The 22,074-nt window shown below is 42.8% G+C and overlaps 7 protein-coding genes across 7 annotated transcripts; 5 read left to right on the plus strand and 2 right to left on the minus strand. All coding sequences in view use genetic code 12, as the record gives it.

Moving 5' to 3' along the window:
* Positions 1 to 20: 20 nt before the first annotated feature.
* Positions 21 to 1,634, minus strand: CBF5 (nucleolar pseuduridine synthase and putative microtubule binding protein). The gene has a single exon (XM_001387778.1). The coding sequence runs from the start codon at positions 1,612 to 1,614 to the stop codon at positions 187 to 189; it is 1,428 nt and encodes a 475-aa protein (XP_001387815.1). The 5' UTR covers positions 1,615 to 1,634; the 3' UTR covers positions 21 to 186.
* Positions 1,635 to 2,270: 636 nt separating this feature from the next.
* STP22 (putative ubiquitin receptor implicated in vacuolar targeting of plasma membrane proteins) lies at positions 2,271 to 4,439 on the minus strand (the record flags this gene model as incomplete). Its single annotated transcript, XM_001387779.1, has 3 exons — positions 2,271 to 2,905; positions 2,954 to 3,193; positions 3,707 to 4,439. 3 exons carry the CDS (start codon positions 4,437 to 4,439, stop codon positions 2,271 to 2,273), a joined length of 1,608 nt encoding a protein of 535 aa, XP_001387816.2.
* A 762-nt stretch (positions 4,440 to 5,201) lies between these two features.
* On the plus strand, positions 5,202 to 5,411 carry ATP6 (ATP synthase subunit H family protein (Va0H) (ATP6H) (Atp6v0e); the record flags this gene model as incomplete). Its single annotated transcript, XM_001387372.1, has 1 exon — positions 5,202 to 5,411. A coding segment is annotated over one exon (210 nt), but the record flags the coding sequence as incomplete, so codon positions are not given.
* Positions 5,412 to 6,570: 1,159 nt separating this feature from the next.
* PICST_66350 (hypothetical protein) lies at positions 6,571 to 8,934 on the plus strand. The gene has a single exon (XM_001387373.1). The coding sequence runs from the start codon at positions 6,735 to 6,737 to the stop codon at positions 8,643 to 8,645; it is 1,911 nt and encodes a 636-aa protein (XP_001387410.2). The 5' UTR covers positions 6,571 to 6,734; the 3' UTR covers positions 8,646 to 8,934.
* Positions 8,935 to 9,799: 865 nt separating this feature from the next.
* On the plus strand, positions 9,800 to 11,263 carry AGP3 (amino acid permease; the record flags this gene model as incomplete). Its single annotated transcript, XM_001387374.1, has 1 exon — positions 9,800 to 11,263. A coding segment is annotated over one exon (1,464 nt), but the record flags the coding sequence as incomplete, so codon positions are not given.
* Positions 11,264 to 17,021: 5,758 nt separating this feature from the next.
* Positions 17,022 to 19,427, plus strand: RME1 (zf-C2H2 Zinc finger, C2H2 type; the record flags this gene model as incomplete). The annotated part of the gene is made up of 1 exon (XM_001387375.1): positions 17,022 to 19,427. Exon 1 carries the CDS (start codon positions 17,733 to 17,735, stop codon positions 19,425 to 19,427), a length of 1,695 nt encoding a protein of 564 aa, XP_001387412.2. The 5' UTR covers positions 17,022 to 17,732.
* Positions 19,428 to 20,761: 1,334 nt separating this feature from the next.
* On the plus strand, positions 20,762 to 21,847 carry GBD1 (flavonol synthase; the record flags this gene model as incomplete). Its single annotated transcript, XM_001387376.1, has 1 exon — positions 20,762 to 21,847. One exon carries the CDS (start codon positions 20,762 to 20,764, stop codon positions 21,845 to 21,847), a length of 1,086 nt encoding a protein of 361 aa, XP_001387413.2.
* Positions 21,848 to 22,074: the final 227 nt, after the last annotated feature.

Genomic DNA, 22,074 nt, shown 5'->3' on the forward strand with positions numbered 1-22,074 from the left:
ACCGGCTACAGATTATTTATCAACGTCATCTAAAGTTATTGGTTAAAATCATATATAGAAAAATTAAATGTACAGAACTAATGCTAAAGGTAAAACAAACGGCGTTGAGTACCTTGTAGAATACACCATTGCGACGGGAATGGAATGATGGTATTGTGATGTTGGTTATGGTAATATGAAATGCAACTACTTCTTGGCCTTCTTCTTCTTTTCGGCCTTTTCTTCACCGTCTTCAGCCTTTCTCTTCTTGTCCTTCTTGTCCTTCTTTTCCTTCTTGTCCTTCTTCTCCTTCTTTTCCTTCTTCTCCTTCTTTTCCTTCTTGTCCTCCTTCTTTTCTTCGGCTTCAGAAGCCTCTTCAGAAGCGACTTCTTCGATTAAGGTCTTCTTTGGGAGTTGCACTTCAGGAGCCACCAATTTGGAGGCAGGCACAGCAGGGGCAGGTTCTTCGTCGTGGTCCTTGTATTCTTGCTTCCAGGTCTCTGGAGTGTTTTCATTGGCTCTGCCAAATTTGTCCAACTTGCCATCTGCCTTCATTTGCTTCTTCTTTTGGGCCACTGGGCCAAGTCCCCATCTTCTTGGGTAGGTGTCACGTTCCATGATACATCTCTTGACCTTGGCGACGACACCGTGGTCACAGCCCTGCAAGTCTACAGTGGTCATCTGGGCAATACCAATGGCAATGGCTTCACCCTTGGTGGTCATTAAGACGACCTCGTCATATAATTCAATGCCCTCCTCGTAACGCAACAAACCAGGGATCATCAACTTTGCACCATAACAGACAGAGTTGACAGCTGAGTCCTTCACAACAATACGCTTGTAGCCTACCAAGAGAGTTTCCAATGGCTGAATAATCTTTCTCAAGTAAGACTCGTCACGTGTGTTGTCATAGACGTATTGAGCATCCAAGACATCGTGCAAGGTGACCAAGTTGTCATTCTCTCCAAGAGCACCCGAACGAACACGACGCAACTCTTGCATGTGACCTCCAACACCCAACAACATTCCTAAATGGACACACAACGTTCTCATGTAGGTTCCTGCTTCACAAGAGGCCCAAAAGACACCCAAACCACGTTTGTTGTCGAACTCAATCAAGTTCGAGTCGTAGATAGTTCTCACTCTCAACTGTCTCTTAACAGCAGAAATCAATGGTGGTCTTTGGAAAAGAGCACCGGTCAAGTTTTCAAGAGAACGTCCCAAATCTTTAGCATCCTTCAATTCTTCGTGCAATCTCACTATACACACATACTCCTTACCAGCACCCTGCTGGGACTTGACCAATCTGGTAGCTCTGTCGATACAGACAATAAGACATCCTGTGACTTTGGGATCCAAAGTACCAGAGTGACCAGTCTTTTCCGAACGCAAGATACGCTTAATCCATGCAACAACCTCGTGGGAAGATGGGTTGGAAGGCTTGTCCAAGTTAATTACACCAGACGAGATGTATGACTTGATGTCTCTCTTCAAGGGAGAAGAGCCTGAAGGAATGGGAGTATAGTGTCCAGATCTCACAAGAAGCTTGTCGAAGTTCTTCAACAACAAAGGCCACTCGGAGGTGTCGTTAGATGGAGAGACAGCCTCTGGCTTGATGAAGTATTCGTCGGACATGGTGGTGGTGTTCTACGAATATAAAGAAAGAACTCTAGATGACCTCTACTAGTTGGAAATTTTGTATCTGATGAAAATTTGAATTTTTCACTTCCGCAGTGACATCGTGCGGCTCATATTTTATGTACAGGAGTCATCGTAGGCTAAAGGGAAATGCTCTGGGGACACTAAAATTTATGGAGAATAGATACGGTGTTTGTAGAAGCTGAAGGGAATTGGGTATTTGAGTAGTTCCGGAAGTATTTGGGGATTTGGGGAGGTAAGTTTTCTACTTTTTTGAAAAAGTATACTGTGGTTCAAAACTATAGATTGTGTGTATTTCATATTAAAAGTAGTGTGATGATAGCGAAACAATTAAGAGTGCAAAAAGAGCATGGACAATTTTATGGTTTACGTTCATATCCATGTTTAATTCTAAGCACAATCGGAGTGAGATTCAAAATGAAAGTAGTTTTCGAAGACAAATTGATTTGATACACTTTATCGAATACTATTTATATAGTATGTCTAGTGAAATCTCAATTGGCTGCGAAAAAACTGTGAAAAAACTGCGAAAACATGAATTTCCCTTACAATCTTATCATTTTATATCCAAATTACTCGCTGTAACAGCAAATCTAATATACATAAAATGAATGCTACTAAATACACGTTATCTAGTTCAGAGACAAGCCCATGATGTTATGAGCAATTTCTTGCTTCGTAAGCTCCAACCAGAACAACTCTCTGCCGAGGTTCCTCACTGTCTTGACACACAAGTCCATTCTGGCGTCATTGATGAGTTCCTTTTCGCTATGGAAACTGCCACTGACTAGATTAATGGTATCTCTCACTGCCTTAATCTCCAGAACAGTCTCATACAACTGTCTGACAAGCGGCAGATCGGGGATAATAAGATTATCCAATGGCGTCTTGGTTCCGGGAGCAGTAGTTACACTATCGGGACTCTCAGAGTTGATCTCATCAAGCTTAACTAAGTCCTGATTGAGTATGGTTATGTTGTTCACCTGCTGGGTTAAATAAGCAATATGACCGTCGAGACTTCGGGAATTTTCTACTGCTTGTTGGTAGATGTGGCTCAACTGACTATACAAGGCCTCAACTTTCTGGTGGGTTTCTCGCACTTTAGGAAGACTGTTGTCGATGTTGTCGTTGTAGGCATCGTTTAAGAACAAATTAAACTTGGCTGACAACTGCTCCAACACCTGTCTACGTTCAGCATTCGAGGCCGTATCTGTCAGAGGTCCATCTGTTCCATCACTAAGAAGATCTACAGGGGGAGCGTGCAGTACTGGAACTGAAGCTGCTGTTGTAACTGGAGCATATTGGGCTCCTGGACTGGGAGATATATGCATTTGGCCAAGAGAGTTAGGCGAAGGCGAATACGAGGGCTGTTCGCGAACCTGTCTGACGTAGGCTGGCTTGGGTGTATACCTTGGTGATTCAGAAGGTGAACGAATATCTACAGTTTGGTAATTGTTTTGGTAGCTTTGTTCAGAAGGTAAGGAGGGTGGAGAACGGTACCTTTCAGGAACAGAATCGTACACTGGAGTAGCAGAATTATACCCCGGAGAAGCATCTTTCAATACCGGAGTGGCATTACGATATTCTGATACAACAGCGCGCTGCTCCATTCTGGATTCTCCAGAAGGCTTATATGGTTTTTGTGGCAATGGTGGAGGACCATTGGAATCGGATTGTTGGGCAAATTGCACCAGACTTGAGCCTGTAAACTGAGGTATGAACGAGGCATTATTAACAGATTGAAAATTAGGAGGCTGATTATGAACTGGGTTCTGAGAAGCCTGAGAAGGGCCAAGTGGAGAATAGCGTGAACCAGGAGTTTGTTTTTCTACAGGATTACCGAATGATGGAAGCTGTGCAGCTTCACTAGTGCTAGTGGTACGATGGCCGCCTGTAGAAGGAGATGGCGATGGGTTTTCCCCTGGTGTTTTGGGTAGCTTAGGTGGTTTGGGAGGTAATGGAGGTCCATTTGGTGGTGGTGATGTGTAGCCCGAAGTGTTTGAGCCCCCGGTGTACGAGCTAGTGAGCTGTTGGACGGAAGGATTGAATTGTTGAGAAGAAAGAGTACTCTGCTGCTGAAGAGGAGATTGAGGCTTTATAGGTTGGTTTTGATTATGACTTATAGGGATTTGTGGTGGAAGGCTTGGACCAGATTGATAATTAGAAGATTGCTGAGATCCTGAAGCTTGGGGTTGCATTATGGCTTGAGGCAGAGAAGCTTCATAAATAGAATATATAGGAGGTTCGGCACGAAGAGCTTCAGCAACGACTTTTATCAACTGAAGCAATTCGTATCGAGCAGAGATCGGAGCATTTGGGTTTGAAGGATGTGATGATGATTCTTGATACCAACTAGCGAGATACGGATGGTAGAATCTTCCCAGGGTATCCACATAGTTTCCAGCACGAAGGTAGTAGTTTTTGGAATGATCTGGAATAATGTATACAATGGGAACCGAGCCATTGGCATCAAATAGAGGATCTGATTGTCCATTGACATTTCCTGTTGAATTGTATGAATTAGAAGGAGATGAAAAGCCTGATGGATAGTTATAGGGAATCCAGATTTCCACTGGAGCTTGAATCGAGTCGCCGAGGCTAATGGATCCGTACAAATTGAGAAGTAAGCTGGGCTGTCCAGTTTCAGATGAGGTGTAGACTTTTGTTCTTATAGCGAAGTTGTAGTTCTGACTCTGATTCTGGAGAAAAACGAGAATGTGGTTATAAGCAAGTTCCTTATGGGTATAATTGTGCTGGAGAGCATTGAACACCCAGAGTGCAAGCTTCTTGGTGACAGCCATGCTACAAATAAGGAATAGATATAAGAAAAAGTGGTGGAAAGATGAGATTAAGATGGCCAAATCTCGATCAAGTTATTGTGGAGATTGACTATATCTCGAAGGCTCGGTGAAGTCCAAGAAAATAGTGAGACGATGAAATAGTGCGAAATAAATATTGCGAGAGAGAGATAAAGTTTAGGGAGGAGTTCAGGGAGAAGGAATGAGAAATAGTTAGAGATTGTTGTCAAAGTTGCGGTCCTGAGAACATTAACTTTTCTTTAAGGTTCACCAATAAAAGGATTCACCAGTTTTTTGCAACTGACTGTCTTTTCTTAACCTCAAACAATTAGAGCATCATCAATGCCATCATGTATCAGTAAAATACATCTTTACTCTCTACTCTCATTTTTGTCTTGATAATTCAACTTTTTGTTCTCCCTATTTTTCGTAACTCGACTGCTCTCGCTAATTTTCTCACAATTTCTCTCCCTAGCCTACACTCTTTTTTCGCTGCTTTATCGCTCCAATTTCAACATCAATTATCAAATCCAATTTATCACTCTTCTTCCTATCTCTTATCATCCAATAGCCATGAGCGGGTATGTGCAATTAATGATAGCTGGCATATAGTTGTCTATAGATGTGTAATGCTCTCAGTCTATCGTCTTTTCATTTCATCTCGATCTTCGATACACAATCTATAGATTCTATTGTCCAATATCCAACCTTCGTTATTCTTTAACGGTCACCATCACTCCTAGTTTCTTATACTAACATTTCAGTTACACTGTCATAATCGTCCTAATCTTCGTCGTGGCCCTAGCTACCTTGGCCTGGGTCTTTGCCCCCAAAGAAAACAGAACTGTTTTCAGATCGTCAGTGATATTAGCTTTGGCCATGTGCTACTTGATGTGGGCCATCACATATCTAGCCCAATTACATCCGTTGGAGGCTCCTAGAAGATCCGACTTGAGACCGGAGAAGCAAGACTGATTGAGATAAACATACCATCCTTCATTTCAAAGTTGTTAGTGTAGTTGCTGGTGACGAATCTCAGGATTTATATATTCTTCGCTTTACCAGCTTTTGAAGAAACCAAAACAATCCAAAGTTTCGTTGTTTATCATCTGATCATCTTGTTCAGCCTCCTCTCTGACATTCTCATCTCAACATTCACTCAATCAACTCTTCATCTTCGTCAAAAGCATGCTTTAGAACTATCTGTCTTCATTTCTTGTCTCCATACCTTTTTGTTGTCATTCACAATATACGCCAAATTGAAGAAAAATGAAAGCATCCACGCTTGGACCAGCAATGCTTCTTTCAGAATTCGTAGTATCGTCATTATCCAACAGATCTTTCCCTATAAAGCATCGTTCTATCTCTTCACTAATTACCTACCATTTACGTATCCGGGTAATAAACTCCAAGTCACGTGATACGACATCAACAATTTTCCATCAAGTTGAAGGATCTTGAAAAACATTTTCTCCGTACTACTTCTTCTTCTACAGCACATTCTCTGTTTGGTCATTGCTATGTATCTCTATATATAGTAATAAACACTCATCTTCTATTTTATACTTAGTAGGCACTACACTCCTGTTTCTGCCCCAAATTCTTTTACACAGCCATAGAATTATGGGTTCTACTTATGGAGAAGAAAAAGCCATTCAACGAACTTCGGACACTTTTGATACAACCGTCCGTTGTTTTTTGGGTGGATCGGGTGGTTAGGCTTTGTATCCTTGCGTGACTGACTCGGAACGTTCCGGGAAAGTCTGATCGGTCTCCACTATATTTTGATTCTGTGACTATTTTCAATTTGCTAGATTTATACCACAATTCTTTGATTCTTGACTTGTTGAATTTTGGATCTTTACCGAGTCTTGCGTTTTTCTCTGTAAAGATGTGACAATAGACAAGTCAAATTTGAAGTCAATTGCAGTTTCCGTAAAATTACTAGATTCAATTCTATCTTGTAAAATTCAATTAGACTTAACAGTTGTATGAGAGGGGTTTGTGGCGTTCTCCAGGTTTTGGCATTGTGCAAAACCATCCTTTGTAAATATGTGCTCAGTAAAAGTAGAAAGTTGTCACGAAATTACTTAGAGGACTCTCGCTTTTCTTCTGTACCTACTTCTAATTTGAATAACAGTCCCTATAAGGACCGCTCGATCTTGAATCCTGATCAAATTAGAATGGATTTTCTACATAGCGAGAGATACTGCTACCAGATCAGCATTTCAAAACTGTAGAAATCTATTCCAATATCAGCAGTCAATTTCAATTTCTTATTCAACAACTTCTTCGGCCATGAGTTTACAATTTTATGATCTCTGCGAACGTTTGCCAGACGAGATCATACATAGAATCTTTGATTTGATTCCAAAATCTGTATGGGGAGAACTTTTGCGATTCGAGTCACCGGCAAAGGCGTTGGCATTAAGTAAGTTCTATCGTTCAGTATACATTGGCAATGTGTTGATACCCGACAATCCTCTCGAGTGGCATTACTTTTCTCTCGAGGCTTTTATTGCTTTCAATAGGAAACATCCGTCTTTCCAGTGGTCAACTATAACCTTGTTGCAAGATGACTTTCTTGCCCTAATCCGTCTACTTCCAGGGGTAGCTTCGAGCGCCAAATTGTTCATAATTGAAACCAAACGTGACAAAGATTTCGGTTTTGTAAAGGCTCATGAATCCCTCAGTTGTGCGTTTTACTTTATACGCAATAGAGAGCATCCCTGGGAAAATATTTTTATCGATCATATACCCTTCAACACCATTGGTTGGAAGGTCGGAAACCCCTCTTGGCACATGATAGATACTTTCACCAATTTAACCAATCTTCAAGAATTGGAAATACTGGAACGACGTTTTTCATTTCAAGAATTGGAAAGTTTTCCCAAGAATTTGAGAAAACTTTTGATTATTTTAGATGTAAAATACGACGAAGAAGAGCATAAGATGATCTTGAATTTACCAAACCGCTTGCGAGAATTGAATTTAAGTCTCTTGCGTGAGAATGTGTTGTCAGAGGATCGTCCAGGGCCAGTTCCGATATGGGACATATCACACCTAATAAATTTGACCAAGTTGACCCTTGTGGACGATCGAGGATTGCGGTTGGATGGTTGGAGGTTACCACTTTCTATTTCATCGCTAGATTTTTCAAACGTACCAGTATTCAATCTAATGGGAATTGAGGATCTTACTACATTAAGAGATGTGAGCATTATGGCAACTGGTCCTGTTGATAGCAATTGGTGTTTATTTCCAGACAGTGTTAGAATTTGGGATGTTTCTAGTGACCTTACAAGTTTCTCACCTTCTTTGAGGGCTAAAGAAATAATTACGTTCAAGTTGACTACCGGTCTGTATGCTATGCCTCCTACAAATATAACTTTAAATTGTGATTCGTTCGAATTAGGATATTATTATTCTCCTTCTACTTTTCCATTGCTGGACTTCTATGATTTCTCACAAATCCACAATTTGACATCATTATTGATTGAAAGCAGTGATTTGGTTTCTCTTTCTAAATTGAAACTTCCCTACACATTGCAGAAACTTCATCTCTATGGCTGCGGGGACTTAGAGAGCCTAGAAGGATTGGAGAAATTAGAGAACTTGCGCAGCTTCGGTTTAGATGGATGTTTTGAGACCCCATTTATCAAAGCATTAGTGAAGACAATTGTATTTCCAGAGAGGTTAGTGGAATTGCGATTAAGATTGGGATCCACCAAATCAGATTGGCTAGTTGATGTTTGCAATAATCCAGAAGATTATTGTGAGGTTCAAAAGAGTCTGTATCATCATGAATCTTCTTTTGACGATATACTCTTTCGAAGATGTATACGTGTGGGGGATCAATTCCACCTACCCAATTCGATAACGAAGTTGACTATTGCAGGTGATGCATTGGCCATCGAAGATACTATCAAATTGCCAGAAAATCTCTATGAATTGGATCTTTATGATGTTGCTGGGTTTTCTCACTTTTCGAATTTGAAGTTGCCTGACACATTACGGATTCTTCTGTTACCGCGGATATTCTTGCGAAGACAGTTTGAAGAGTACAAATTTCCTAGTGGCTTGTCCCACTTGAAGCATAGAGGTAATTTAGTAACAGCACAAAACCACGACTTCTTTGATCTACTCCACTGTGAAGGGCCAAGATCACTTCGACAGGTGCCACACCACGCCGCGATTGATTTCTCATAGAAAAAACCTTCTACATATAGAAATGGGTGCAAAAAATGCTGCGAATAGACTTCTTAAATGCATTCCATACTTCAGAGAAAATGGCCCTGGGACTTGCGACGTTCCTACTGTAAATGGGAAGCGGTACCAGTGACAGTCAGTGTCAAAAGGATTCTCGTAGTAATTCATAATTCATTCTCTTCGTAAGCGTTTGTATAGCGAGTAACTTCAGTGAGAGGTGAGGTGTGAGAAAAGTCACCAAAGATTTTTGCTACTCGTTATCAACTCTTAAATATAAATCTAGATGTCCACCACAAAAAGTACCAACCAGCTTAATTCCAAGTAAAGGACACTTCAGCGAACTTGTCTCTCCTGTGAAAACCAACAAAAACAGGCTAACAGCACGTCAATACGACCAAGAAATCAAGAGCTGTGGAGATGTTATGTCACGTGCGCGCACCAATATCTAATCTATTCTCATAGGGATCCACACTTTTAAATTAAGATGCAATTTAATTTGTTATTGCTACGTTCAGATCTTTCCATAAACGGTTGAGTATGCGGAGTCAGCCGTGAAAAATTGGTTAATTATTCTTTCGCAACTTGTATTTTTCGTTTTGAACAGATGCGCTACTTTATTCTTGAGCATATATAAGTAAGACATTTCCAAGTTATCCAGCAGTTAAGAATTTCCTCAAGCAAGAAACAGCTGACTGTAGAAAAGAATACCAACCAGAGAATTTGACATTTGTGAGAATTCCTGCCCCAAGAGTCCATAATCCGTCTATCGCTAGAAATCTTTACTTCATTTCAGTCTTTGCATATCAAATCCGCAACAACTCATACAGTGATAGTAACTGCTAGAACCAATACTATAAGCAGTACATTTTTGTAGCAACAACACTAGTATTTCAGATACTCGCTTTTATTCAACTTATAATCCGCTATTTTTTAATCTTGCACCTATCCCGGTAACGTTGTATTAACCCGGACTAATAACGCTAATACTCTACTAATACTCCACTTCAATTTGCTTTCCATTATTCGCTAATTTTGTGCCTTATTCTACCATGTCTTACAGCGTATCCAATGACGAGAATTTGTCCAAGGAAGGGATCACCAAGGAAGAGGGCACATTTACGCACTCTGAGTCCATTGATGATGGTTCAGTAGTTGATAACCATACCCATCTCAAACGGACATTGAAAGACCGCCACATTTCGCTTATTGCACTTGCTGGTATTATTGGTCCTGGTATTCTTATAGGTGCGTCCTTGGCCTTGGCTAATGGACCAGCATCGTTGATTATTGGCTTTGGAGTAATTGGTTTGATAGCGTTTGCTATGATGCAGTCTTTGGGTGAATTAGCTACCCTTTACCCTACTGGAGGTACTTTTTCCACTTTGGGCAACCGACTTGTGGATCCAGCGTATGGAGCTGCCGTAGGATGGAACTATGTAATTATCTGGGTGGCTGTTTTGGCCAATGAGTACAACACTGTAGCTGCTATCATGCAATTCTGGGGTCCCCAGGTTCCATTATACGGTTATATTTTGATATTCTGGTTCTTTTTCCTTGGCTTTCAATTTTTGGGTGTCCAGGCATTCGGAGAGGCAGAATTTTGGCTTGCTCTCACGAAAATCGTTGGCCTTGTAGCTTTCTACATTTTCTCCATTATTTACGTAGCTGGAGGTATCCATGGACAAAAGGCATTTGGTTTCCACTACTGGAACGACCCAGGTGCTTTTGGTGATGGTTTTAAGGGAGTTGCAAACACCTTTGTCTTTGCATCCACTTTCTATAGTGGAACAGAAATCGTAGCTGTTTCAGCAGCAGAAGCTGCTAACCCTTCCAGAGCTGTTCCTCTGGCTATCAGACAGACGTTCTGGAGAATCTTGATTATCTACATGGGTATTGCTGTCAGTTACGGTTTGACTGTTCCTTATAACGATCCTTCGTTGAGCGCAGGTACCAAGGTTCTTAAGTCGCCAATGACTATTGCCATCGCTCGTGCTGGTTGGGCAGGAGGTGCTCATTTAATCAATGCGTTCATCTTGCTCACATGTGTTTCTGCCATTAACAGTTCTATTTACATCGGTTCTCGTACCATAGTCAACTTGGCTAATGAGGGTGCAGCTCCTAAATTCTTCAGAAGAGTCAATAAGACAGGAGTTCCGTACGCTGCAGTGATTCTTATGAATTTATTCGGGTTCCTCTCGCTCATGAACATCAGTACAGGAGCTGCCAAAGCTTATGGCTACATCGTCAACTTGTCAGGTGTCGCTGTTTTTATTGTATGGGGAAACGTCTGTTTCTACCATATAAGATTCAGACAAGCCTGGAAGCTTCAGGGCCGTTCTGTTTCCGAGTTGCCCTACAAGGGATTATGGTATCCTATCTTACCTATTTTTGGAATAGTCTTGAACGTCTTTTTGGCGTTGGTGCAAGGATGGTCGTACTTCAAGCCGTTTGATGCTGGTAATTTCGTAGATGCCTACGTTCTTTTGCCTTTCTTCGGCTTGCTCTACGTCTTCTTCAAGCTCGTCAACCGTACGAAGTGGGTAAATTTGCTGGAAGTGGATTTGGACGAGGGCCGTAGAAAGGATGTCAGGGACCATGTAACAAGTGGGGAAGAATAGGCCTTCTCAGGCGTATACCCATTTGGTAGTGTTTTACGATCTGATTGGAATGTGCATCTGAGGATAATCCGAAGGTACATATCCATACATAGTTATCTATTTATCAAATTTTACATCGACGAAACTGGACACGATCAGCATTCCGAGGCAACTTACGGTGTGCTGCCCTTGCCTAATCGAGTAGACTAACTTTTCAAGATTTACTGGATAATATGCTAACTACTGTGGCAATACAGTGTCGATCGTTGCTAGAATCAAAAGTAGGCTTGGGAAAGCTCACTTAGGGCATTTACGAAATGAGTTAAGGAGCCAAAAGATCAGCGCCAGTCTTGCGAGATAATACGTTAAGAACTGTGGGGTTACCGCGCTGATCGTTGCTGGGATACAGAAGCTTAACCTTAAAGCTGAGGTCAACAATCACCAGGAGCACACAATAGAAATCCCTGGCTCAGGATTATTCGCGCAGCAGACCACTGAGTTGAAACATTTCTGCGAGCCCTCGAGTTAGCAGCTGGTGAAGTGGGATATTTTAAGGATTTATTTCCTCGCAGAATAGACACAAACGGTGACAAATACGAGCTTATGTTGATGTTTTTCTGCAGAAAATTGCATCTTTCAGATCTATTTGCAAGTAGATATTTCTCATCGGAAAGTGATCCCAGAGATAATCGGTGGCCATGGCCGGGATTGCACCCAAAAATGGAAGTAATCTTCGCCTCCCCTCTTTTGGCCCCCCCTTGGGTCGACGCCGCACAGGACGCAGACGAAAATGCAAACTAGAAAATATTCTCATAGTTAAATTAGGGCCACAAAATACATGTTAGCCAAAGCTTGTCGCAGCATCTTGCCAAGAGCGACTGGCCACCATTCCTTTGCTGATTAGCCATTTACCAACTGTGAAATCACGGCCCAGAGTACCAAACAGGCGGAATTATTCCTGCTCTGGGGGAGACGTTCATGGAGCAGCCAGAATTAAGGGGTGTGGGCGGCTATTCGCTGTGAGGGATCTGTCGCAGGGCGATGTCAAGTGGAGCAAAAAATACATTAAGAGGGCTCCATGATTCAGAGTCATAGGGTTCAATTTCGCATGTAAAAGTGTAATCTCGATCTGAAGATGCCATAGCAGTGGGCTACACAAACAGCATGGTGCTTAGCCACCGACTGTACGGTCTATTTGTTTAGGTGCATCTTGCTGGAACAATAGGCTACATACCTACAGTTAACATCGGTACGGCGCCAGGTGGTCCCGCCCCATGCATTCAAAATGCTTGACTGGGATTGTGCCGAAAATTGAAAATGATATTTCAGAACGAGGAAGGGGAAAAATCTGCATTTCGGGACGGTTGCATCTGAGCGGATGCAAAAGGCTAGCTTCTATTGGGATATCGAGGAAGGTGGGACTCTGATAATGCTGGCAGTTTTCGGTTTCGTTCCGAAGGTGCATAATGTTACGAGAAATCGGTTCTCGATGGTGGCATTCTTGGGCTTTATCAAGAGATCTGCCAGACAGATCGATAAGCTCAGATCTGCGAATTTTTCAGGGTATCCCTTGACCAAAAATAATTCAATATCACCGTCTTGCGCTTCTGTCATCGACAAGAAGCACCTGGTCAAGGGTTTGTTCCATTCATTGCTGAAACAGACCCCAACGAGTGGACAATAGAGTGAAACATCAGATCGGTATAGACATCCGAAGCCTGCTCCAAAAACAGTAATTCGAAGCCCCTGCCCTTGGACAAGTTCAACACTTCGTATATAGAAAGTATCCTAGATCGTTCTTGTGGCAACAAAGGCTGAACAATAGGAGCCAAATCGTGAATCTTGTAGCCGTTACTCTATTAGGAATTTCCGAATTAATATGATCCCGGAGAATGGTATTTTGTAGAATCCCTACTCGAACTGGGAGTCCCAAAATAAACTTGAACATACCTTCTATATAATAGTTGATCCAGCTGTATACACAATTAAATTAATTTATGGTAGGCGAGATTGATTGTTACAAAAAGGATCTACGCGAAATCATGGTTTCAGATTCTTGCAAGCTATTGTACAGCCCCAGATACACCAGAGCAGTGGTCTCATCGGAAGGGGCCCAGCAAAATCGAAGAGATAATTTTCGTTGTTAATACTTTTGCTGGATGGACCTTAGCTGGATCATCGTGCATTTCACGTCTGGTTTTCTAGAAACTTGAGCCGGACTAGCCTGTACGGACAGCATGAATCTTTGTAGCATCTTTTGAGAGAGAATATTGCAACATGAATCCTACCATTTTACTAGAAGAAGCAAGACCCCCCACTTGAGACTTAATCTATTTCTAATTACAATTTGAGCCACTGGGTTTCTAAATTTGCTTCGATAATTTGGGAGGATCTGCCGCGACGAATTTTAGATTACGATTTTTAAAAAGTCTAAATGTAATATTAAAACTACAAGTATCACAATTGTATGGGCGCCAACCTGTAAGTCTACCACACTACAACATGCAAATGAGCCACGAAAATAATTTCTATTGATCAATACTACCCTGCATTGCCTACCATATCATATTTTCTTTCAAGTATTCAGACACGTCAAATAGGGAGCTAGGCGCCCGGTTTGAGAGCAGCAAAAAGCTTGCCTATCTGATGTGATTACAATGTCTCACCAGGATGTCTGATTTGTGTGTTGACGGGATATTGGAGCCTTTGTCTGCGATAGAGAACAGACAAACAGACTTGTAGGTGCGCTGACGTCAGACTAATGAATAGATAATAATTATGCATCTATCTGTGTTAGGTTGCCCAATTCGTAAGAGTACCGTAACCTGCATTCTGCCACAAATTAAACTTTTACTGTAGGGGGGCGGACAAAGCATCCCAAAGTAGGTATTGTTATCATAGAGTATTCCGATAACATTCGCAGAACAAAGGATCACTTAGGATAATAGAATTTTGTGTCTGGTATGATCCGGCGGGAGAATAGTTCCGCCATTGGGCACAACCAGTGGCCATTGCCTGAGCAACGTAATGGCGCCCAAACGCTGAAGAGATGGACCCCCAAACTTCTGTCTTGGGGGAGCAATAGAAGTTGCAGTCTAGATTGAGTGTCTGGTGCAGCGACAGCTGACTGGTGTCTGAATGTAAAAGAACGAATACAATTAAACTTTAACCTCAATGGGCCGATAAGATATTTTTTCATGGTGAGATTCTCTCCCCTTGATAAGAACAGCCAGACATTAGTTGATACTACTGTACGAGATTCTTGGGGACAGACATATACGAGGACTTGACCAGGTGAAGGGGGGCATCCGAGAAATAGTCTGATTTCAACGTTGTCGTTAACGTTGGTCGTTGGCCTCACCGTTGAGAATCTGTTGGAAATGACATTGAACGGGTCTGTTAAATTGTAACTGTCGGACACGACCCAAAAGCAGACACTAAAACTTTACAGCACAATAGCCCAAAAAAATGGGAGCCCAATGAGCATGGCTAGCAAGACAAAATAGTGTTGGCAAAGTCTTAAGCCTGGGCGCCATCCCCTGTCGCAATCTTGCACGTCAGGCATAAGGCGTGGTGGTTACGACCGACAACTCAGTTAATTAATGCGTCGAGTGCAGATTCGGCGATCATGCTATACAAGGGGTACAAGTGGGGTAGTTAGTGGGGAAGAAAGCAATTCCTATTAGGCCTGATAAAATATATTTCGGTGTGTACACGTGAACACCTGCGCAAGCGTTGCATTTTGCAGAATCGTAGCACGGTGCGGCTCGCGCACAGTTGTAGGCTCCACTGACAAGAAAATACGTGCGTCACTATGAATCGCGCAGAGTTAGCGAGCTGTAGGGCCACGGCGTAGGGAGACGTAGGGAGAGCTAGGGAGAGCTAGGGAGAAGTAGGGCGACTGGTTAGCGAGGGACTTGAAAGTAAGTCTTACGGGGAGTGCTCGAATGTGCATGGGATCGGTACGGTTTTGGCTGCACGAGTCCCTACGCCGAAGCCGAACAACTTTTCCACTATGGAGTGGCGAGATGCTCTGGTATTTTGTGGCCCTAGCCTCGTTATTTCCTACCACGTAACGTGATTTCTTGTTGGTTCTCGTAAACAGCTCTGTACTTCTAATCTAGAACTTGATTGTCTCTGGGGTAGTGGAACAAGTCACGTTTGTCGGAGTCATCGATGTTGGAATAGTTCCAGGTGGTAGCGATAAATTTTAGCGACGAGACGCACTAGGGGGCCCAGACAGTGCATTAGTGTTACTGCGAAAAGTGATACTACCTGGGAACATTTGGATTTGATCGCCAGATGACGTTACAGTGACAGGATATATACGGAGTTGGCAACCATTACCAGGTACGGGGATTGGTACGGGATCCAGCAAGTCATCGGTGATGTCACCATAGAGTTAGCGAAGCATCCGATAATATTCTGGTGGTGAACTTGTAGCATCAAAGTTGAGAATTTCTTCTGTGGCACCGTGATAAGCCATCGCTGTCATAGCGGTAAAGAATTAGCGACAGATTTTTGAGATCGGCACAGCCGTAGGCAGCCGTAAGCAGCCGTCGGCAAAAAGGGTTCTCAGAGAACGTCAGCGTGGGGACCAATTCACCGTGCCACGGTGCCGAGGGCGGAGGCGATCTTCCTCGGAATGAACAGTATGATGATAGTAGAGAAAGTCTGTTGTAACTTGTGGTGCTATTCGGCGTAAAGTTCCATCGCAAGACCTCGGAACATCTACTGGTTCCATCCAGAAGCATCTCCATCAGCGTAAAGTTGCTCTCCCTGGGAAGATTTTCTTAGGCTCCAGATTCGTAGTTGGCGGCATTTTCTTGGTTGGTCCGGCAGACTTAGACTGGAGAAATTGCAAGGGCGGATTGCTCAGTACTGCCGCATTGGGCATTTCGCCACTACTAGGACCTTTATGGTTACGATACTGAGAGTATTTTTTGCAAAGTCGGGACGTGCACCTGCATGCCAGTCATCAAGCACAATCACAATGAAATCTTACAGATAAATCTAACACCATCTGAGGCGAACGTGCAGAACCTGCAAAACTGCAAGTAACAAATAAATTAGTAAATATTCCTTTCGCTGGGCCAGCCAACAATAATAATCACAAATATCCTAGCAAAAATATCAGTATAAACATTAGTATTGTGTCCTAAAAAATATTCTCAAACCTTAATCTACCTTTTGGCTTTGCTATGCTATGCTAGTTCTGTTCTGCAGCTGTAGCTCCTACTGCAGCTTTAGCTTTTGTTGATAGTGTTTCTGGCCCTCTTCGTTCTCGGCCGCTTCTGGCAACTCTGGCAGGGGGTGCGCCGATTTAGTAGCTCCGATGAAACACGTCACATCCCGATACTGCGGGCTCCAGAGGTCGTCCCGTCGTTTTGCGCTCAGATCGTGCTCGAGGAAGCTTTTGCCGCTCTTCCATGGTTCGGACACAGAGTGCTGCGGCGGAATTTGCAAGTTACCCCCCAAGTCAAGGTTTCAGCACTTACAGGTTCCGCTGGTGGCATTTCTGCGCAATATTAATTATATTTTCCCACGATTATTATTCTTATTATCTGCGTATTTTTAGTCTGCTTTTTTTTTTTGTTCTTGGTTCTCAACAAGGAAAGGGAGAACTCAAACACACTAACAGAAAGTATCTGGTGAAGCCAGAATAGACTAGACTCGCCATAGTTTCTGTCTCGGTATATATTATCGAAGAAATCCTGTTCCGGCGAGCAGAGATGGAAGTTTTCTTCTTTCCTGATTTTGCTACGAGTGGATCACCTTAAAACGAGCTGATAGTGGATTCTCCTGGTATCTTGCAAGGGAATCTTATTATTCGGCACAGACATTATTAGTACTTACAGATTAGTGCCATTGTTTCTCAAACTACACTATATTTATTCTTGCCTTACAGGTTCTGTGAGAATATTTTATTGCAGTTATCAGCCGATTTTAGTATATAAATCTTTGTATCTGCTTGATTTGACTTGAAGATAGGCAGTTGATCCTTGGTGACATCTGGCTCGTTATCAGACAATAGAAGTGACATCGAGAAAGCCGGCGCCATCGCAGCTTCCAGTTACACATAGAACTCGCCGTCGCACCGTGACCCGCATAGAAATCAGAAGCTTCTGGTTCCTCCTCACATCTGATACATCTCACCATCTGGTCTCAGACCCCTGACACCGACAAAAAGCACTCTGACTCTACCAGACCGTGCCAAACACCATCCGACAACCGCAGACATTACCACTGGTCGGATCCGTGTCGTCTTTTCACATTTTGCGCCTGACGTTTCTTATCAGCAGCTCAGACACTGTCCCTTGATTGGATACACATCTACAACAGTGTTGATACATCCACTGCATTAGCATCGCTATCTGTCACATCCACCCAGTCGTCTATCATACTGACACACACCACTCCGTCTGTCAGAACTCAACCACGCTGCTCTCTGTCGCTACACCCATCACCTCCCTCGCATACACAGAGTAACATGTTTTCTACAGATTACTCCCACGGCCTCGACTTGACGTTTGACCTCTACCTGATGCCACCGGCCTCGGCCGCCACGGCTCTGTCGACGAACAATACAAACTCTGCCGCCATCACCAACGCATCTGCAGCTTCAAACGCAGGGGGCCTCACCTTGAACAACTTCCACTCGATCTACTCCCAGGACACAAACGACTTCCTCTACCAAAGCGACATTTCAAACGGCACAACTTTGAATGGCAGCAACGACAACTTCATGAGCAACAACTCCGCCAGCATCACCATGCCGGTGTCGTCGTCGACGTCGTTGTCGTCCTTTTCAACCACTTCAACTACACCCTCCGAGTCACGTGCATCTATCTCGTCAGCTGACTCGGTTTACTACAACACTTCCAAGAACCAGTCCAACTTGTCGATGTTTGCTCAGCCATACCCGTTCGGGATGCTGACGGCTCCCGGCCCAAGTGTCGCTGCGGCTGCTGCCATTGCTGCTGCTGCCGCTTCTGCAACCCAGCAGCCAAACGTCGCTACCAATTACAACAATCTTATCTACACCAACGGTGTCACAGGCACGACTAACAATCTCAATGTGAACAGCAACATCAACAGTAATAACGGCACCAATAGTAATGGCACGTTATCTACGCCTCCTACGTCGCCAGCACCGGTGCCCTCGTACATGGCCGGAATTGACACCTCTGCACTCGCCAATACATACCAGTTTGACTTTGACGATGTGCCACAGGATGCGCTTTTCAACACGGATGCACTTTTCGACAACAACACCAACCACAACCACCACTACAACCTGAACGGAGCATCAGTTCCGACCAACTACCAGTACAAGACGGTGCCGAACACGCCGATTTCTGAAGGGGACTTGGAAGGTTCGCCAATGATCATGATGCCTTCGGGAGTGCTTGGTCTGGCTGCAAACAAGCTTGTTTTGGAATCGCAGAATTTTGCCGGTAAACGAAGAAGAAACACCGAGCCCATGGCTACTGGTTTAGCCGCTTCCAGCTCGAGCTCGCATATGGGTGCAAATTCTACTTCTCTCGATGTCAAAACGGCTATTGAATTGGCCACAAGAGCTTTTTCCAAATCGCTGACGACGTCTTTGCACCATTCAGACGTTTCTCACCATCACCACTTACCCTTAGAATACAAGTACAACCAGCCGGTCAAGGAACAGCTTTTGCGTCGTTTTTCTGCATCTACTATCCGTGAGATCAAATTGACCGAACTGGACTTATTCTGCAAGAACCACTGCAACTCGAAGTTTCCTAACTATTTGGCAATGATTGACCACTTCGATAAACACAGATTGAATTTGGTGGACTACAGGTCGTTTAAGTGCCCGGTAGCTGAATGCCCCATGCACATCTTAGGCTACGAGAAGAAAGCCGACTTGAGACATCATGTTGTCATTGATCATTTCAAGAAGGGTAAAGTATTGGACCAGTTCGAGATGTACAGTCTGCAATTACAGGCAATCATCTACGTCTGCACTCAGGATAACTGCGGAAAGGGATTTTATAGAAGAGACAGTTTGACGAGACACATCAAGTTGGTGCACCAGAACCAGGCCAGTTTGTTCAACCAGAAGAGAAGGCAGAGCGAGGTGGGCACTATCGACGAGGACGAGGAAGATGCCCAGCTCAAATCCAAGAAGAAGAAGAGAAGAAAGAAGAACTGAGCCCAAGAAGAATGTAAACCAAATCTGATAATACATAAGATTACTATAGGATATGCAATCAGATTAATATTTATTAAGATCAGATTTATATCAGATGATGTCTAGGTTTTTCAGATACTATCGGATTAACTTCAGATGAAAAGATTACTATCGGATTAACTAACCAACACTCCAATCACAACAAACAAACCTTTCTGGCTATGATAACTAGCAAGGCCATTGCTAAGTAACCTAATTATTGTTCTCGCTGCTATTATTATATTCTTGTTAATTCAATTCGTTCTACCCCCTGTTTTCTATATACTATTTTATTATTGTACCAGATTTGTTTTCCCCTCTAACATTATACACCTAGATACTACACTATGAATACACTCACCTCACCTCACGAAATCGTTGTAAGTTGTCACTGCAATGGTATCCCTGTTTCTTCCTTTGTTTCAAATATTTTGCTGGACATACTTCCGTGAAACTTCACCAATCTTAACTTTGTTTCTGATTATGTGACACCACTATATAATACTCCGTATGTAGTGCCGACATCTCCTGATTCACCTGCGCAATTCTGTAATTACACATTTCTCTATTAGCACATTTGTATAATAACACATTTGCAAGTTAGCTCCTTTTGGTGGATGACATTAGACCCCCTTTAGATGGCCCCCGTATGGAAATTACGTTTGACCCCCTTTTAGTTAATTTTCTGTTCAGCCCTTATGTTTTCTACAAGAAAAATACTTTAAGGAATCTTTAATCGTAGCCTATACCCTATTAAAATTACACTACCAAATGATGCGATTCCATGACACTAAATAAACCCATATTCACCTTCTTTGCGTTATTTCCATCGCTAACATTCTCACCCCGGCCCACAGTCTCGTATTTCGCATCCGAGCAGGCCTGGATCTCTTGTCTTATCTTATCAGCTGTGGCTCAAACCTCAGCGAGATGATTGGTGAATATCCAAATACTAGGCATCTCAGGAAGTCCGGTAAAACCTGAAAATAATACAAATCGAGGAAAATTGGAATTATATATGAACTGTAGAGAGTTTATAGACACTAGAAATTGTAAAAAATCTCATCAATCCTCTAATCCAAGGCTCTCGCAAAATGCAGCAGCCTTTAATGTGTTCGCAGCCATTTCTGCGCAATTAGACTCCACAGTTACATTTACAAGAAATGATTGCAGGTCAGCATGGCCGTGAAAAGTTACCGAAAACTAACTCGATATAAAGCTGTGCTTTGCTGGTTGGACTTCAGGCTACGTTCAACAAGACAAGAATTCTGTTGTTGTGTAGTATTTTCACCTTCTCCTCCCTGTACTCTTTCCTGATGACCGTCCTGTCCAACATAAGACCTTGGCAATCGCCAGAAGAAACTCAGGAAGATCTAGACTGGGCAAATCTTACCATTATTGACTTGGCCCACTTTGATGAACCTGGCCAGAAGCAAATTCTTGCCAATCAGCTAAAGGAGGCTCTGAACTCAGATGGTTTCTGGGCTGTGATTAACGGAGGATTTGACCAAAATGATATCAATGAAGCATTTGCCTATGGAAGAAGTTTCTTCGAAGATTACACTGAAGAAGAGAAGAAAGCGTTGGAAGTAGATTTCACCACTGGAAACTATTTTGGCTACAAAGTCCGTGGAAACAAGCCTGTTTTTGGCACCCAAGTCAGAGACAACACCGAAACCCTCAACATTGCCAAATTCACCAAAGATGACACATTTGCCGAATACCACAAGAACAACTTCATCCAAAATAACCATGATAAGTTAGCCCAACTCTCTCGGAAGGTGTTTGAAGTTGCCCGTAAGTTATTTATATTGTTTGCCATTATTCTCGAACTAGATGAGAATTATTTTGTTGATCGTCATCTTTATGACGATCCCAGTGACGATCTGCTTCGGTTCATGAAATATCACCCAAGAACAAAAGAAGAAGACGCTCAGGTAGAGAACATATGGGCAAGAGCACATACTGACTTTGGGAGTTTGACCCTATTGTTCAACCAGGTGGTAGCTGGCCTACAGATCAAGTTGGCTGACGGAGAATGGAAGTATGTCAAACCGGTCACTGGTGGACTTATCTGCAACATCGGAGATACTTTAAATTTCTGGTCTGGAGGATATTTCAAGACCACTATTCACAGAGTAGTGAGACCTCCTGAAGATCAGGTTAATGCACCTAGAATTGGAGCCTTCTATTTCGTTCGTCCAGGAGACAAAGCCCAAATACAAATTGCCCCATCTCCGTTATTGAAGCGTTTAGGGTTATACAGAGAAACCGAACCTATTGGTGGTACGGAATACGTGAGAAAGAGAGTCAAGGATTACCATGACGTGAAAGGTTATAATAAGCAGGCCGACAAGGTATTCAAGTTGGGAGAGTTTGAGGTTATTGACGGTTTTAATTAGTAGGCAAATTGCAGAGACTAATTACTTTATGTCTAGTTATTTAGGATGAATTGATTTCTTTTACGTCGTTTTCAATTCGTGTAGATACGATTTCCCGAACTGGAAGCTCTTCTAAGAGGAGGGCTTTAAATTCTGAGTTATATCCAATAATATAATGAATATCGTAGACTCGCTAACTCTAGCCATTATTCAGACCCCTGCTATCTAAATTTTGCACCTGGAACCTA

This window comes from Scheffersomyces stipitis, chromosome 1 (genome assembly GCF_000209165.1).
Source record: "Scheffersomyces stipitis CBS 6054 chromosome 1, whole genome shotgun sequence".
Taxonomy (NCBI): domain Eukaryota; kingdom Fungi; phylum Ascomycota; class Pichiomycetes; order Serinales; family Debaryomycetaceae; genus Scheffersomyces; species Scheffersomyces stipitis.